This window comes from Oryza brachyantha, chromosome 12 (genome assembly GCF_000231095.2).
Source record: "Oryza brachyantha chromosome 12, ObraRS2, whole genome shotgun sequence".
Classification (NCBI taxonomy): Eukaryota; Viridiplantae; Streptophyta; class Magnoliopsida; order Poales; family Poaceae; genus Oryza; species Oryza brachyantha.
Window position 1 is genome coordinate 334,284 of NC_023174.2, and position 16,006 is coordinate 350,289.

The 16,006-nt window shown below is 39.7% G+C and overlaps 1 protein-coding gene and 1 pseudogene across 2 annotated transcripts; one reads left to right on the forward strand and one right to left on the reverse strand.

Annotated features, from left to right (window-relative positions):
- The first annotated feature begins 7,309 nt into the window (after positions 1 to 7,309).
- On the forward strand, positions 7,310 to 10,937 carry LOC102699917 (annotated as a pseudogene).
- A 709-nt stretch (positions 10,938 to 11,646) lies between these two features.
- On the reverse strand, positions 11,647 to 15,076 carry LOC102700199 (protein ALP1-like). 2 transcript variants are annotated; one of them, XM_015843037.2, is made up of 5 exons: positions 14,987 to 15,076; positions 14,776 to 14,839; positions 14,033 to 14,542; positions 13,717 to 13,942; positions 12,961 to 13,632 (listed from the first exon to the last, which is right to left on the reverse strand). In XM_015843037.2, exons 3-5 carry the CDS (start codon positions 14,540 to 14,542, stop codon positions 13,226 to 13,228), a joined length of 1,143 nt encoding a protein of 380 aa, XP_015698523.2. In that variant the 5' UTR covers positions 14,776 to 14,839; positions 14,987 to 15,076; the 3' UTR covers positions 12,961 to 13,225. The 2 variants fall into 2 exon arrangements, with proteins under 2 accessions (XP_040385844.1, XP_015698523.2); XM_040529910.1 differs by lacking the exons at positions 12,961 to 13,632; positions 13,717 to 13,942; positions 14,033 to 14,542 and adding exons at positions 11,647 to 12,363; positions 12,447 to 12,783.
- Between the last annotated feature and the right edge of the window lie 930 nt (positions 15,077 to 16,006).

Below are 16,006 nucleotides of genomic sequence, written 5' to 3' on the forward strand. Positions count from 1 at the left end.
ACGTGCGGCACGACTGAGAGGGAGCAGAGTGGCATCCATGACGCGACGGCGCGGTGCACGGCGAGGCGCAGCAACGGCAAGGCGCGCCGAGGGAGAGCAGCAGCGTGATGGCGCTGACGCGGTGGCGAGGCGGTTCGGCGCACGTGAGTGGCACACAGCTCGGTGGCCAAGTCACGGCGCGACAACGGCGACGAGCGGACGCGGCGCGACAGCGACGAGCGCGTGCGGTGCCGAAGCGCGGGTGCAAGGGCGTGGCGCGCGACGCAGCGGCAACGGCCACGGCAACGACGGCGCCCGACGATGGGAAGCGGTCGCGCGGGAAGGCAGGGGGGATACGAAGGGCAGCGGCCAGCGGCTCACGGCAACAGCGGTGGCGAGGCCGACGCGCGCGTGGCTGTCGCGCGTGCGAGCGGGCGGACAGAGGAGGGAGACGCCTCCGACAGGTGGGCCCCACCTGTCGGCGGCCAGGAGACGGGGAGGTGAGCTGGACTTCGGGGCGCTAGTGGGCTACGGCCTATGGGCCGGCCCAGCGGGAGGGAAGGGAGGAGAGGAGGGAGAGCAGGCCGGAAGGGAGAAGTGGGCCGACGCTGTTGGGCCGAGAGAAGAGGGAAAATGAGGAGTTGGCCGAGGAAGGTGATGCGGACTTTGAGCGCCGGTTGGGACACGACTCGGGAAATTGCAGATAGTACACGCATTCACACAACAGAACCAAATCATGCACGAATTAGAGATTCGTACAACAAATTAGATCCGATACGTGAAACCGTGAACTGTTAGCGGAACAACGACAGAAGTTAACGACCCGTTAAATTGAGATTTAACGACTCACTAAACTAGAATTAGACGACTTTAACGTAAAATCAATCTATGTGTACGAAATTAGACTTTGCACTGTAGATCAATCTCACGCTAGCAAATAGATTGGAAAACCTAAGCAATTACACAGTAGATTAATGATAGATTGATTTGCATGAGTAAAACGTATACGAACCTGAGATTTGGTGGAGAGGTCAACGACAGATTGCTGCTGTTCCTCGCTGTTCTGCTAGGAAACCTAAACAATTAAACGGTAGATTAATTTAGATTGATTCGCAAGAATAAAATAGATGCGAACCTGAGATTCGGTGGAGAAAACCCGACGAACGGCTGCTGCGAATAGGAACAGCAGCGCTGCCGGTGGCTTGCTGCTAGGAGAGGGGCGGCTGGAGGCGGCTGGAGGAGCACGGGAGAGGGAGACGGGGAAAAGAGGCAAGGGTGTAGGGGGGTATTTATAGGGGGAAGCTAGAAATAGATCTTGTTACCCATCTCCTATTAAAAGGGAATAGATAAGGTTTCAAGGGGATAAGATTTAGAGTCCTAATTAATTGGAATTGATTTTTATGGTGGAGACAGAGATGGGGCTGCATAGCTTGGAGAGGAGGAGGAAATGATCGTACAATCCAGGGAGGAGGAGGAGTTCGGCCAAGGGAGAGAAAAAGGAAAAGAGAAAAAGAAAAGGGAAAAAGGGAAAAAAGGGAGAAGGGAAAAAGAAAAGGAAAAGGAAGGAGGAAAAAAAAAAGAAATTGCCCCTAATTTTGCCGATTTTTATTAAGTTTATTAGACCAAATTTTATTGACTGCAATTCAAATATAAATCCTGTTAATGATTTAAAATGCTTTCGGGACATTTTAGAACATTCCGAAAAGCTTCCAATTAATTAAATTAATTTATTACACCAAGTTTCTCCTGAACTTTAATTAACAAATTATTTTTAGTACATTATTTAATTATTTTTTGGCTAGGGTAAAACTCAGGGCGTGACAGATGTGGCCAGCGTGGTGATGAGGTCACTACTCGACGACAATGATCGACGCGGTTGTGGTGTTGATGAGATCACCACATGGAGACGAAGAAGTTGATGACGAACCTATGACCTTCTATAGAAGACAAAGAGGTGCCAACAATGCTAGAGATGTGGCCATCGTGCTCATCAAGATTGATCTCAACGCTGCCCCTACCTGGTGCACCAATTGTCGATATTTTGTATTGGCAATAAATATGGGGATGACACATGAGACCAAAAGTATGATGGTGTGCAGAAGACAAGTGGTTACCCAAGTTTGAGTTCTCAAGATGAGATATTACCATACTATTGCTTGGATGTAGATTGATTATCTAAAATCATCCTAGAACAGACTTAGTAATGATCTGTTAGACTGTGTACCTTGAGGGACCCATGCCTTCTCTTATATATCGAGGACATGGTTACAAGAGATAGAGACGTAATCTGATAAAACTAAGCCTAAACCGACTCATATTCAACTAGTTATGCAAACTAGGAATTAGAGTCCTAATCCTTGCCATATACCTAGTTGGTTATAGTCTGATATCTATATTTACAACTTTCTTTATAATTCAGAACCATCATTCCTATACAGATACGTAGAGTACACCGGATCCCCACATCTGGTTATTTCATATGACTAATGTCTCGTGTTATGATGGATGCAGGGACATGGCACCATGCTAGTAGCGATGCACCTCTATTCCCTCCTAGGTGCACCTCTGGTTCCGTTCCCCGCCATCATGGCGCTGGTTTCGTAGGCAAGCAAGCGACGATGACTAGACGGGGCACAATGTCGTGATTGAGGTGGAATGAAGCTTGGAGAGTCGAGAAGATGGGGAGACGAAGAAGTGTCACTGGGTGTGTGCAAGACTAGAAGGAAATGGTCTGAGTGGGTAGGAGATGCACGATTACTTTGCGTTGGCGTGGAAAGAAAGGGGAGGTACGACTGATTCGATCATTGGATTTCATGTAGATGATATTTTTTTTTGACAATCAAAATACAATATATGTTTTGCCAATGAAGTACATTTTTTTATCTGCATCACACACTCACCAAAAGGAACTGTTAAATGCCCAAAAGAGGATGGATAAACTACATGCTAGGAAGCTACAGATGTTAAATCTTTTTTAGTAAGCTGTCAGTCCTGAGCTGTTATAACACTTAATTCAAGTGATAAAACAGGAGCATCAGGAGTCACGGACGAACAGAGCATACTAATTATTGTTAAAAAAAACACCCCATTATTTTGCCTTCATGAATCGACAAGTCATTTTGCACTGCTAATTATGAATATGGCATCAAGGTGCATCGATTTCGCTCTATTAGAGTATGGTTAACACAAGTACATAACTACACGTCTCATGCCGGGCAAGTTGGCAGAGTTAGCCAGTTCTGGGAGAAAAATAATGTTTTGAGGATTCATTACGATAATGGTAATAATAGTTTGAATAACATTGGAAAATTTGTTAATGCAGAAACCAAGAGTAACGCAGGAGAAGTTTACTTTTCGTATGGGAAAATTTGTGGCTCGCATAAATGGTATTAATTGACACTTTATTCAAAAACTAACTTTGCAAATTAAAACTCTCTTAAAATTCTTCACCAGTTTCTTACCATCCATGCTAGAGAAGAAAACCTCAAGACAATTCTACTGATACGAAACCATGCATGAAGATGGACACACATAGAAAACTGATCACTGACCATTGGTGTATGGACCGGCGCAAAATGATTTTAAGGAACAATTTCTAGCTGAATTAGTTCATATGTGCAGTCATGAAACCTTACCAATTATTATTGGTGGAGACTTTAATATTTTACGCAGTCCTGATGAAAAGAATAATGACAGTTATGATGATAGATGGCCTTTTCTTTTTAATGCAATCATAGATGGTCTGAGTCTTAGAGAACTTCCAATGTCTGGAAGGAAATATACTTGGGCAAATAATTTAACAATTCCAACTTATGAGAAATTAGATAGAGTACTAATGTCGACGGAGTGGGAACAGAAATTCCCTCTATCCTCGGTGTTTGCTCTAAATAGAGATATTTCGGATCATACTTCTTTACTTTTAAACACAAATTCGTCCTCGATGTGTAATAGTCAACAACACTTCAAATTTGAGTTAGGTTGGCTGCTTTGTAATGGCTTTGTGGACATGGTTAAAGGAATTTGGTCTAGTGTGAATGAAGGAAATACTCCATTAGAGCGATGGCAAACAAAGATTCGGAGATTGCGACAACATTTAAGAGGATGGGCTAAACAAACTAGTGGTACTTATAAAAAAGAGAAGAAGGCACTACTAGATAACCTTGATTTACTTGATAAAAAAGCTGAAACAATTTTATTGAATCAGGAAGAGCTTGATACTAGACAATATCTAAGGAATAGACTAGCATGCTTGCTAAGAGAAGAGGAAATTAAATGGTATCAGCGTGCTAAGACTAAAGATATTTTGGAAGGTGACTCAAATACCAAATATTTTCGTTTGGTAGCAAATGGAAAACACAGAAAAACAAGAATTTATCAATTACAGGATGGCGATCGGGTTATAAATGGTGATGCGGATTTAAAGGCGCATATTACCACTTATTATAAAGGTCTTTTTGGTCCTCCTGAAGGTTCTTCTTTAACTTTAGATGAAAGTCAGATAAGTGATATCCCCCAAGTGTCTTAATTAGAAAATAATGCTGTAGTAGATGAATTTACGGAAAAGGAAATTAAAGATGCAATTTTTCAAATGGAACACAATAAAGCCCCAGGTCCAGATGGCTTTCCTGCTGAGTTCTATCAAGTGTTCTGGAATGTTATTAAATCTGATTTGATAGACTTATTCAAGGATTTTCACAGTGGAAGCCTAAATCTCTATTCGCTCAACTTTGGTACTATTATTTTATTACCTAAGTGCAAGGAGGCTACTAAGATTCAACAATATAGGCCTATCTGCTTACTTAATGTTAGTTTTAAAATATTTACTAAAGTTGCTACAAATAGAATTGCTGTAGTAGCTCAGAAAGTTATCAGTCCTACACAAACAGCTTTTATACCTAGGAGAAATATTATGGAAGGGGTTGTTATCCTCCATGAAACAATTCATGAATTACATCGGAAAAAAATGAATGGAGTAATTTTTAAGATCGATTTTGAAAAAGCCTATGATAAAGTTAAGTGGTCTTTTGTCCAACAAACTTTGAGAATGAAAGGTTTTTCGTGAAAATGGTGTGATTGGATTTCCTCTTTCATTCAAGGGGGACATGTCGGTATTAAAGTAAATGATCAAGTGCGGGCAAATTTTCAAACTTATAAGGGTTTAAGGCAAGGGGGCCCGTTATCTCCCATTCTTTTTAATATAGTTGTTGATATGCTAGCTATATTAATTAAGAGAGCAAAAGTTGATGGTCAGATTTCTGGAGCTATTCCACAATTGGTGGATGATGGTTTATCTATTTTACAATATGCTGATAATACTATTATTTTTCTTGACTATGATTTAGATAAAGCAAAGAATATGAAATTGTTATTAACCGCGTTTGAACAATTATCTGGACTTAAGATAAATTTTCACAAGAGTGAATTATTTTGCTTTGGTCAGGCAAAAGAATGTTATGAGCAATATTCAAATATTTTTGGATGTAAAATAGGACAATTTCCAGTTAGATACTTGGGTATCCCTATGCATTATAGAAAGCTTACTAATAAAGATTGGTTAACAATTGAGCAAAGAATTGAGAAAAAAACTTAGTAGTTGGAAAGGTAAACACATGTCTCTTGGAGGGAGATTGGTTTTGATTAATTCTGTGTTGTCAAGCTTGGTTATGTTTATGATATCTTTTTTTGAGATTCCTAAAGGGGTTCTTTAGAAAATTGATTATTATAGATCTCGTTTCTTTTGGCAAGGTGATGAACATAAAGAGAAATATAGGCTGACAAGATGGGACATTATATGTCAACCAAAAGATCAGGGTGGACTTGGTGTTCATAATTTAGAAATCCAAAACCAATGTTTATTAAGCAAATGGTTGTTCAAATTAATAAATGAACAAGGCATGTGGCAAGATATGTTGAAGAGGAAATATCTTAGTTGTAAATCAATAACCCAGGTCGAGAGAAAACAAGGGGATTCACATTTTTGGTCTCGCCTAATGAAGGTTAAGAATTCCTTTCTAAATATGGGTTCCTAGTTAATTAATAATGGTGAGCAAGTTAGATTCTAGGAGGATAAGTGGTTAGGAAATTCTTCTTTAAAGGACAAATATCCGTCATTGTATTCTATAGTGAGAAGGAAAAACTCATCAATTGCAAGTGTTATGAGTTCGGTTCCACTTAATGTTTCTTTCAGAAGAGCTTTAGTTGGTCAAAATTTGGTCAACTGGCATAATCTGTGTGCTTCAATTCTGCATATTAATTTAACAGAGGAGGATGACATATTTAGATGGAACTTTCATCAAAATAGTCATTTTTCTGTTAGATCAATGTATTTAGCCTTAATTAATAATGGGTACATAGAGAGGAATAAGATTATTTGGAAGCTTAAGATGCCCCTTAAGATTAAGATTTTTATGTGGTATCTTCTTAAAGGACTTGCTTTAACAAAAGACAATTTGGCTAAGAGGAACTGGATTGGTAATTTAAGATGTTGTTTTTGTATGAAAAAAGAAACAATTTACCACCTTTTCCTAGATTATCATTTTACTAGATTTCTTTGTAGATCAATTCAATTCTCATTTGGATTATACCCACCACAAAGTATCTCTCATATGTTTGGGAATTGGATGGTGGGTGTCAATAAAAAAGTTAAGAAAATTATTCTTGTAGGGGCTTCTGCCATATGTTGGGCTCTTTGGCTTAGCAGAAATGATATGATTTTTGATAAAACACCATCAAAATCTTATTTGCAGTTACTTTTCAGGGCAACATATTGGCTTCGGGATTGGGCCCAACTGCAAAGGCATGATGATGATATCAAGCTAATAAATGATGCATGTCGTAAACTAGAGTCGATGATTATGCACCTTTTTACCAACTTCGGATGGAGATTCTCGAATAGAATTAAGTAATTAAGGGTTCTTTTATCTTGTGTTGGTGTCTTTTAGTCTGTAGAAGTTGAATTTAAACTTGCATGTTGGTGGAGTGATATAACTCGTATTAAACTATTTTATCAAATTTTTTCATATTTTTTGATGACTATTTAGATGACATACAAGCAACGGGTGTATATACACCCGTGTGCTAAAAAACTGCTTCCGTACATGATTCTGTAGAGAGAAGAAAAGCAGACATATACAGTTGAGGGAGGTGCAAAGGACTTGTTCATTCATTAGCAACATGATAAGCTAAAGGCCCATTTAGCCCATTAATTAACAATGACGATCTTGCATGCTTCCAACCCCACCCCTCCTGTCGCCGACGCCTCCACGAATACCGATCGATCTACCTTTCTCCGTCAGCAGCGGCAAGCCTCAAGTCCCTTTCCTTTCCCTCCGTGGCAAGGGATCGATCTAGGGTTTCCGGTCCTCTAAATGATGATGGAACATGGAAGTACCCCCAGTGAAGCGGAAGCCGAAGATGAAGAGTACGAGTCATGGACACTCAAGCAGAGGATTGATGATATCGTTCACAGCGATCCTATCAATAATATTCTGCCAAAGCATCCTGAACATAGAGCGTATTTCCAGAAAAAGCTCAATGTACGTAACACAACACATTCATCCATTTACTTCTTCTTCTTCTTTGATCCATGACCATGAATGAGAATATATATATGCAGGAAAAGTTAGAGGGGTTCATATGCGTTGCACAGCCGAAACTACTTCCAGTATTGCTCAAGGATAACGTCAAGCACTTCTACCAAGTCTATAATTTATGTTCACGTTTCATGCGCATCAGGGATCTCCTTTACCCTGATCTCCTCACCAACATGGCCTCCTTCAACGCGCTGCGTTGTGCCAGGGTGGCATTGGAGGGCACCTCTCAATTGCGTGGCCGCCACGCTGACCCCAACATCCTCCACCGCTTTGGCTTCTCGCCCCTCCACATGGCTGCCGAGAACTTCAATGTGGCCATGGTCAAGCTCCTCTTCCGCTATGGCACCTCCGCCAACATCCGCACCAAGGGCAGCAGAGTCATCGAGGGCCTCCTCCCTCTTCATGTTGTTGTTGAGAATGCGACCATGCACAAGTATCTGGAGGACCACTGGGCTGATGGGGACAGTATCATCCGTCTCATCCTCCTGCTCTGCCTTCCTGAGATGGTTACTACTATCTTCTTTCTTTCGTACTCCTATATTATCAGACCATTTAATTAGCTTATTATTTTAAATACTAGCTATCCAGGATCAATATATAATTAACTAATTTCAGCTGCATGCCACTCTCATGCAGAAAATGTTCTTGGACACAATTAGATTAATTGCCAAACATACAGACAACATTGTCGATGAGGTATGCGGTTACATCCATGAAGAGATGCATGTCCACACAGCAATTTTGCTAAAAGCAGCTCCGTGGGCGCCTCAAAAAAACCAGTGGCAAGGCCTCTCTGAATGGCTTTGATATTCTTAAAAGCCGCATTGATGATGCTCTTGACACCATACATTTTGAGGGGTTAACTATGGTTAAACAGGGAAAGAAAGGCAAGGCACTTAAGAGACTCAAAGACAGGAAGGAAGCCCTTCTTACAGCACATGCACTTGTTCGTATTGCTGGTATAGCTCTTGAGGGATACATTCAAACTCACTCACAGGTAATTCATGAAATATTTCCCCCATTGTTTTCTGATACCTGCTTGTTTTGATTTTCCAATTTCATGCTCTTTAAATTTGTGTGATGCTTGCTTCCATCATCTTGATCTACCAGTGAATGCTCGAATTTCCCATGTTTTAGAAAGTTGTGGCTGTGTCAGATTTTTTTTTTTCTTTCTGGTGATATGAAAAAAGTTGGAGCACCTGCTGCAATGTATCAACTACTAGTCACATATCCACATAAAAAGGAGTGATTATATTGTATAAGATTTGTTCTAATTTTCTTCTGCTGTTATACTATAGTACTATTGTCATTTAATGTGTCACTGGTTCCAAACAGAAAGTATAAGTTGGGACATAGTTGTTCGTTCATCTAGACCAATGAGATGTTATTGACAATGCCATAAGGACCTAGTGGGCTCTTCGGTGTTGCCTTTTTTGTGGTGAGCAAGGATGGGAAATAAATCCAAGATTGTAAGAATAGAGTTAGTTGACTAAAGTAAGTTGCCAGCATGCCAAATCAATGACTACTGGCTTGATACTCTTGGCCGCTTAGCATTTGTGTAAATGTAATACTTAAAACACTACAGATGATGTTATTGAAGGTTATTATGTGGCTTGCAACTACCACCACCTGCAAGTGTAGATATCTGAATACGCTTTGGAATAATGTCCTTGAACATTTTGTAATGATTCATTTTAACAATTTTATCGGTGAAATGTAGGTGCCACATGACGACATTGTTGAACATGTTTTATCAATTCTAAAAAGCAATGGCATTGCTCATTATGGGGAAAGCATTGACACTGGAAAACTTGAATGGTTTGACATCTATTGGCTTTAAATATATATATTCAGTTCATGCTTTTGGGCATATAGTTGATGTGTTAATTTATCTTTTGTGTTTTGAATCTACCAACATCATGGGGGAATGCCAATTGGTAAGACAGATTCATAGAGAGGCGTGTTTCATTTTGGTTGATCCTATTTCTTATTAAAATAAAACTAGAAAGGAAAATTAGCTATGCAACTTTATTATGTTTCCACCCATTACATTGTCGTTTGCTGTGGTGAATGCACAACTTTGTAACATTGCAGAAAGCCTATGACCTGCATCTAGTGCAAAAGGGGTGCAACCTGGCTGTTTACACCAGCCTCAGGACTATGCTTTGCACTTCACAAGTTGACTCATGACCAATTTCATTACTGATTGCAGTGGGCTATGGGGAAACTATTGAAGCGGAGAAGTCGTCTTCTGATAAATGCGAAGTTAGTAAAAGGGCAATGAGATATGTAATTAAATTTATTTTTTGTCTAATTCATACCGATGAAATTAGCATGAAAACAGCATTGTTCCTCCAATTCTATTCTTACTACCCAATTTATTAACTATATATGGAAGATCAATTTTACATGCCTTGAGAAGATACAAGGAGGTACTAAAATTTTGGTATCTTTAGATACCTTCTCAAGGACTGTAAAAATTACTCTATATGGAAATATTTGATAACATAATGCATAACCATCAATTGTTGCCTTGGTGATTAACAGCAGGATGAATACTCACTACTACAGTATGAATGCCTTTCTAATTTTTGTTTAATCGTTCAGATGCTAATTTTCTGACATAAACAGATGCTAATTTTCTGACATAAACAGATCCTGGGCAAGCAACCACCTAAGAGATTGGGCATAAAAGATGTGAGAAATATGTTCTTCCCATACTGGAAATCGGTTTTGTCCCGTCGGTTGGATGTGAAGAAGATTTTATCATGTCGACCAAGCTGGATGCAAAGTGCTGAAGGGACCAAGAGTATATACCACCCATGTACCCCAAACAAATCAATAGGACATCTTGGTTCAATGGGACGGACCCCATTATCAAGTGAATCCAGAAGGATGCTTTGTACTGCTGGTTCAATGTCCCAGAAGGTGTTTAAGCGCACTTGAGTACAGAATCTTTGGTGGTATGCTTGCTGACACATTTTTCTATAAGCTTTTAGAATGTCTTTTGGTCATAGTACCCCTACATTCTCAATGTTGCTTTAATATTTGTGCAGGTCTAAGAAAGATCAATGAAACTGAGAGCTTACATGAGACGGTTGTATCGTGTTCTGCTAGAAGCTGTGTTGCATGGTTGTTATATATGTGAACACTTTTTAGTTGAAAAAACCTTGATTGCAGTGTCATATTAAGGTATAAGATATAATGTAACGTCATTTATTTCTTAGTATGCCAGGCCTAAATGATCCTGTAAGTGATCAACGGTGATGTTTATTTCAGCAGATGAGTAATTTCAAAATCAAAGTAGTTTTTACCTGTATAAAATTGGACCTTTTAAGTAATTTGAACTGGTCTTACTATGATTAAGTCACTGTGTTGAACAAGGTGCTTGTTCTATTTAGGTGCTTAAATTCAGAAACAACTGGCTCATCTTTGTTCCTCTCAGACCACATACCAATCCTCCCATGCATTATCAGTCATGGATTAATTTATTTTCGTTCTTGTCTTTACTGACATGTTGTTGCTTCCATTTTTAGCCTAGCAAGCTAGCAAATGTCTGCATTTACTTTGCTTCAGCTAGCTGCTATATTCCTTGTTAAGCATGTAGGGCGTGTTGTTTTTCTGCAGAACAGCTGAGATGATGCATGATTTAAGGAAAGCTAGGAAAGAAAGATGAGATGCATCTTTTCTTCTTCTTTTTTTTTAGCTTTCGCTTCAGGTAGCTGCTATATTTAGGGAAGGCTAGGAATATTTATTCATGCATGCATCTGTTGATCAGATCGGCTCCCTATTTTTTCAAATTTTCAATGTCTTTAAGGGTGTGTTTGGTTTGGGGATGGGTTAGAATGGGTTGGAGCCATCCCTGTTTTTTGGGTTGGAATGATTATATTTTTCTGTTTGGTTGGAGGGTTGGAGCCAGTAACCTCCTCATATGCAAAGGTGAGATTACCTCTTCACATCAAATATGTGAAGTTACAAATTCAGTTTAGAAACTGAGAACAATTATACACATGCATTAATCATAACATTACAAGATGATGAAAATTCTTGCAAATAGATAATACATCAATACTTCACACATGAATAGCATTTTTTAAACATTGACAAGCCAATCAATCCACATTCTAAATAATATAAGGATAATACAAGTCTTACCTATGAGGATAACAAATTCATGTTCTACATATAGGTAGTAATCCATGGGTTACACGTAATTGTCAATTTATGCCTTACACATAATGACACCTTAGTCCATAGCAAAATAATTCTTAACCCATACACAACCTTACATGGAGCCAGGAAACTTCTCGGTAACATACATAGTAACCATGTCCAACTTGTTCTCGAATGGAAGATTGTTGAAAGCTCTAGCAATGTGAGGGTTAGCCACCAAGTAAGCATAGTAGTGAGAGATGTGGATTCGCTCAAAACCTAGAATACTATTCAAGTTTTGAAACAAATCAGCAGGAATGTCATTGTCAGGGGTACCGGCCTTAGCTATAGCGGCGGCAAGCTTGTCACCAACTCTTTCAAATGCTCCAATCAGCCCCTCGTCATCATGGACACATGTCTTGGCTTTCTTTGGCTTACTTGCAGAAGATCTCTCATCATGATCCATTGTTCCAGTACCATCATCCACATCATGAATTTCAGTAGCAACATCATCTGTACCTAGAACTGAGCTAGAGTCCCTTGTATATTTTTCAGTAGCTATGGTGCTCCCAAAGATGGTAAGCATCTCACCATAGTTGACAAGAGGTTTGTTAAAAAATTCTGCGTCACCTTTGTGAACCTACCGTGACATATAAGAACTACATTATGAATGGATGGAATACAAATTGGTGCAAATAATTTCAGCAAGTTGGCAAAGCATACCTGCACATGATCATTGTAGTGGTTGTCATCTAGGGATATGATGAAATTATCTTCATCCCAAATGGCACCACTTACTTCCCTTAGTTTATTTATTTTTTGGAACTTTTTTCTCCATGTCTTCAAATGATTTGAAATCTGATCACTCGTTAGATCAGTCATGAACTTCTCATTGAGAGCTCTAGCACATCCTCTGAGATGAACTTGTTTAAAACCAGCTAAGGTCCTTGTGCCACTAGCCACTATGTTGGCTAAATGAGATAGCATGAAACTGGACATAGCTGATGTCCATGATGCATGATTGGTCCCTACCTTTCCTTTGTTTAGTTCCATGTCCTACCTGCATAGCAAAATAAAAAAAAAATCAGCATACCATGTCCATACAAATCAATTGCAGCACACCATGTGTACATTAAAAATTAAAATCAGCACAGCTCCAACATAATGAAATCAGCACACCATATCTCCTTATAATGAAATCAACACACCATGTCCATACAAATCAATTTCAGCACACCATATGTATATTAAAAATTAAAATCAGCACAAATATGAGTTCACAACACCATATGTCCACAAATATGAGTTCACCACACCATATGTCCACCATACAAATGAAATACAACTTTTGTCCATACAAATGAGACACAAATACTAATGCTACAATGTCTTACAGATGAGATACAAATATTAAAGATACAGGTGGTCCATAGAAGTAAAATTGAACACATACTAAAGTTATTTTATTAATGTGCAACATGGTTTTGGCGGTCCGCCCACATCTAATCAGCAAGCCCCTGCCTGAAGTGAACCATCTCTGCATGATCCCTTGGCACACCACTTGATGTGTCGTCATTTTCATTTATCACTTCATTTGGACCGAGTACAAACTCATCTATTCCATCATTTATGACCCAATTATGAATAATGCAGTAAGCTACAACAATATCTACTTGAGTTTGGTAAGGGAAAAATGGAGTGGCATCATCAACAATTTTGAATCTTCTCTTCAATGACCCAAATGCACGCTCAATTGTAACACGGAGGGAAGAATGCCTAAGGTTAAACAACTCCTTCTCATTTTGCACTGGATTATTGCCCCACTCATTTAAATGGTACCGGACACCACGAAAAGGCGGCAAAGATCCTGGTTTAGCTCCATATCCAGCATCAACTAGGTAGAATTTTCCTATCATATGATGTAGAGTTTGTCATATTTCTAAATATCAATAGTTGACTAATAGAAAATTGATGCACTAAATCAATCTATTACCTTGTGGAACACGAAGGCCATTTTCTCGTTCCAATGCATCATTTAAAACTACAGCATCGTGTGCTGTCCCCTCCCAACCAGCCAAGACATATGTGAACCGAAGATCAAAATCTACGGCTGCCATTACATTTTGTGTTGCATGTTTTTTTCTACCACGAAAAGACAACTCCATATTCTTCAATACAGATGCTCTAACATGTGTGCCATCAATAGCTCCAATACAATCCTATTTTATATTCAATATCGCATAAGAGTAGGAATCATATAGGCTTAAACAAATAACAAATTAAACATAGACATAGGATGAATCTCACACCTTAAAATAAGGATCCCATCTGTGGTTGCCTGCTATTTTAGGTGGGGTGTCCAATGATGGGGCCTTGATTAATTCACCTCGTAGCTCACCAACAACATGAAGTACTTTATTGAAATACCGACTAACTGTTTCTCCAGATCTTGCAAAATTAGCACCAACTACCCTATTTCTAACGTTGTGTCCTACTCTATGTAGAAACATAGCTACTTGTTCCTCAATAGACATGTGGATGGTATCTTCAAGCAAGGCACGATCTCTAAAAAGCTTACAAAACCTAAAGAAAGAATCTCTTCTAAGTCTCAGCATGTCAACACATAATATATTATTTCCCCAAATTCTTGTGTCTAGGTACTCAATTCTTATCCTATCCCTTTCATCCATCGGGCCATATTTAATACCTTCTCTCCTTACCACTCTCTTTCTTTTTCTAGACCTAATTATTATGGCCATCATAGACAACAACATATTTGCAGCTGCTGTATAAATTAAAAGCTTCATCCTCTTATCCATCTACAATACAACAACAAAATAAAATAAACAATTGCTACCATCATCTCAAGCACAAACATCTCATCTAAAATTAGTTGGCATCATCACAAATTAATTTGCTAGATCTGTGAACACATTGCCTAATAAATAAAGAACAAATAGATTCTCAACTAGTTTTCATGTCATCTAGGTCCATTCACCTCATGAGAAATTAAAAATAGCATAGATCTGAAATATTCATGGCTAGGGTTTACCTTGACAATGCAGGAATCAAGAATAAAAGTTACAGTCGCTGACCTTCTTCCCTTCCTTCCTCACCTGCATCATTAGGAGCAAGATTAAGGAAGAGAGACAGAGAAGAGATGGAGGCATGGGAGGAGACAGAGAGGGAGGCAAAGAGGGGAGGAGACAATGAGATGGTGGCAGGAGGAGATAGAGAGGGAGGCAACGAGGGGAGGGGAGAACCTAGCAGCGGAGGGGAGGTGCAGCTCACGCCGGCGCCGGATTTCCTGTCGCCGTCGGAGCCTCTCTCCCTGTGCTGTGCGACAAGGCAAAAGAGGTGAGGGGCGATGTGCACACCGAACAGAAGAGGTGCAACGTTGATTTTTCCTGGCCGGTGATTTTTCCTCGGCTCCCTTCACGTGCGCGCGCCCGTGGCTGCGGATGGGTTGGCGCGGTCCGACAGATTTTCACGGATCATCCCACCCCGAATTTTTGTGGTATATTTTCTCCTAGGTCCAACCCACTCCATCAGGCTCCCAAACCAAACAAGGATAAAACCGGATTGGCTCCATCCCAACCCTTGAAATCCCTCCAACCAAACACACCCTAAGAGGAGCAGCCATGAGGTCATCAATCTTAACTTTCTCGGCCTGAACTATAAGGCGGAACTTGGGCTGCACCATAAGTGAAGAGTCAGACAAACACCTTCACTGAAGCCCAAAAGGAAAGGAGTCGGCGGTGGCGTGGAGGCGTTGGGTTTTCTCGCATGCCATTGCCGGCATCATCCATCCCAATTCCAATTCCGAAGCTGCTGGGCCGTGCCATGGACTGTGTTATATAGTCATGCATCTGAATTTTTCCTATTCATACCTCAACTTATGTTTTATTATTTTGCAACAAGTACCAGAGGCATGGTCTTGTGGTTGGATCATCAATGAAATCCTCAAAAAACAAAATGAGACAGCATTCATTGTTCTTCATTCAACATTTCTCTCAGAAGAGCAGCCATCCAGCGTTTCAAGTTACCCTTGTTCTTGCTTCCACAAGTGCTACTTCTTAATTGATAGAATGATACTTGGGAGACTGTTTGTAAAGGGGAGAAGAAGGGCTTACAAGATAATAAGATATTATCACATTAAGCTCTATCTATTTGTTTATTATCACATTAAGCTCTATCTATCTATATTTGTTTGTTTAACTAGTAGCATGCTTATCTCCAGAAACACGCAAACATAGAACAAAAGTTTGTTCCTCGGAAACAAA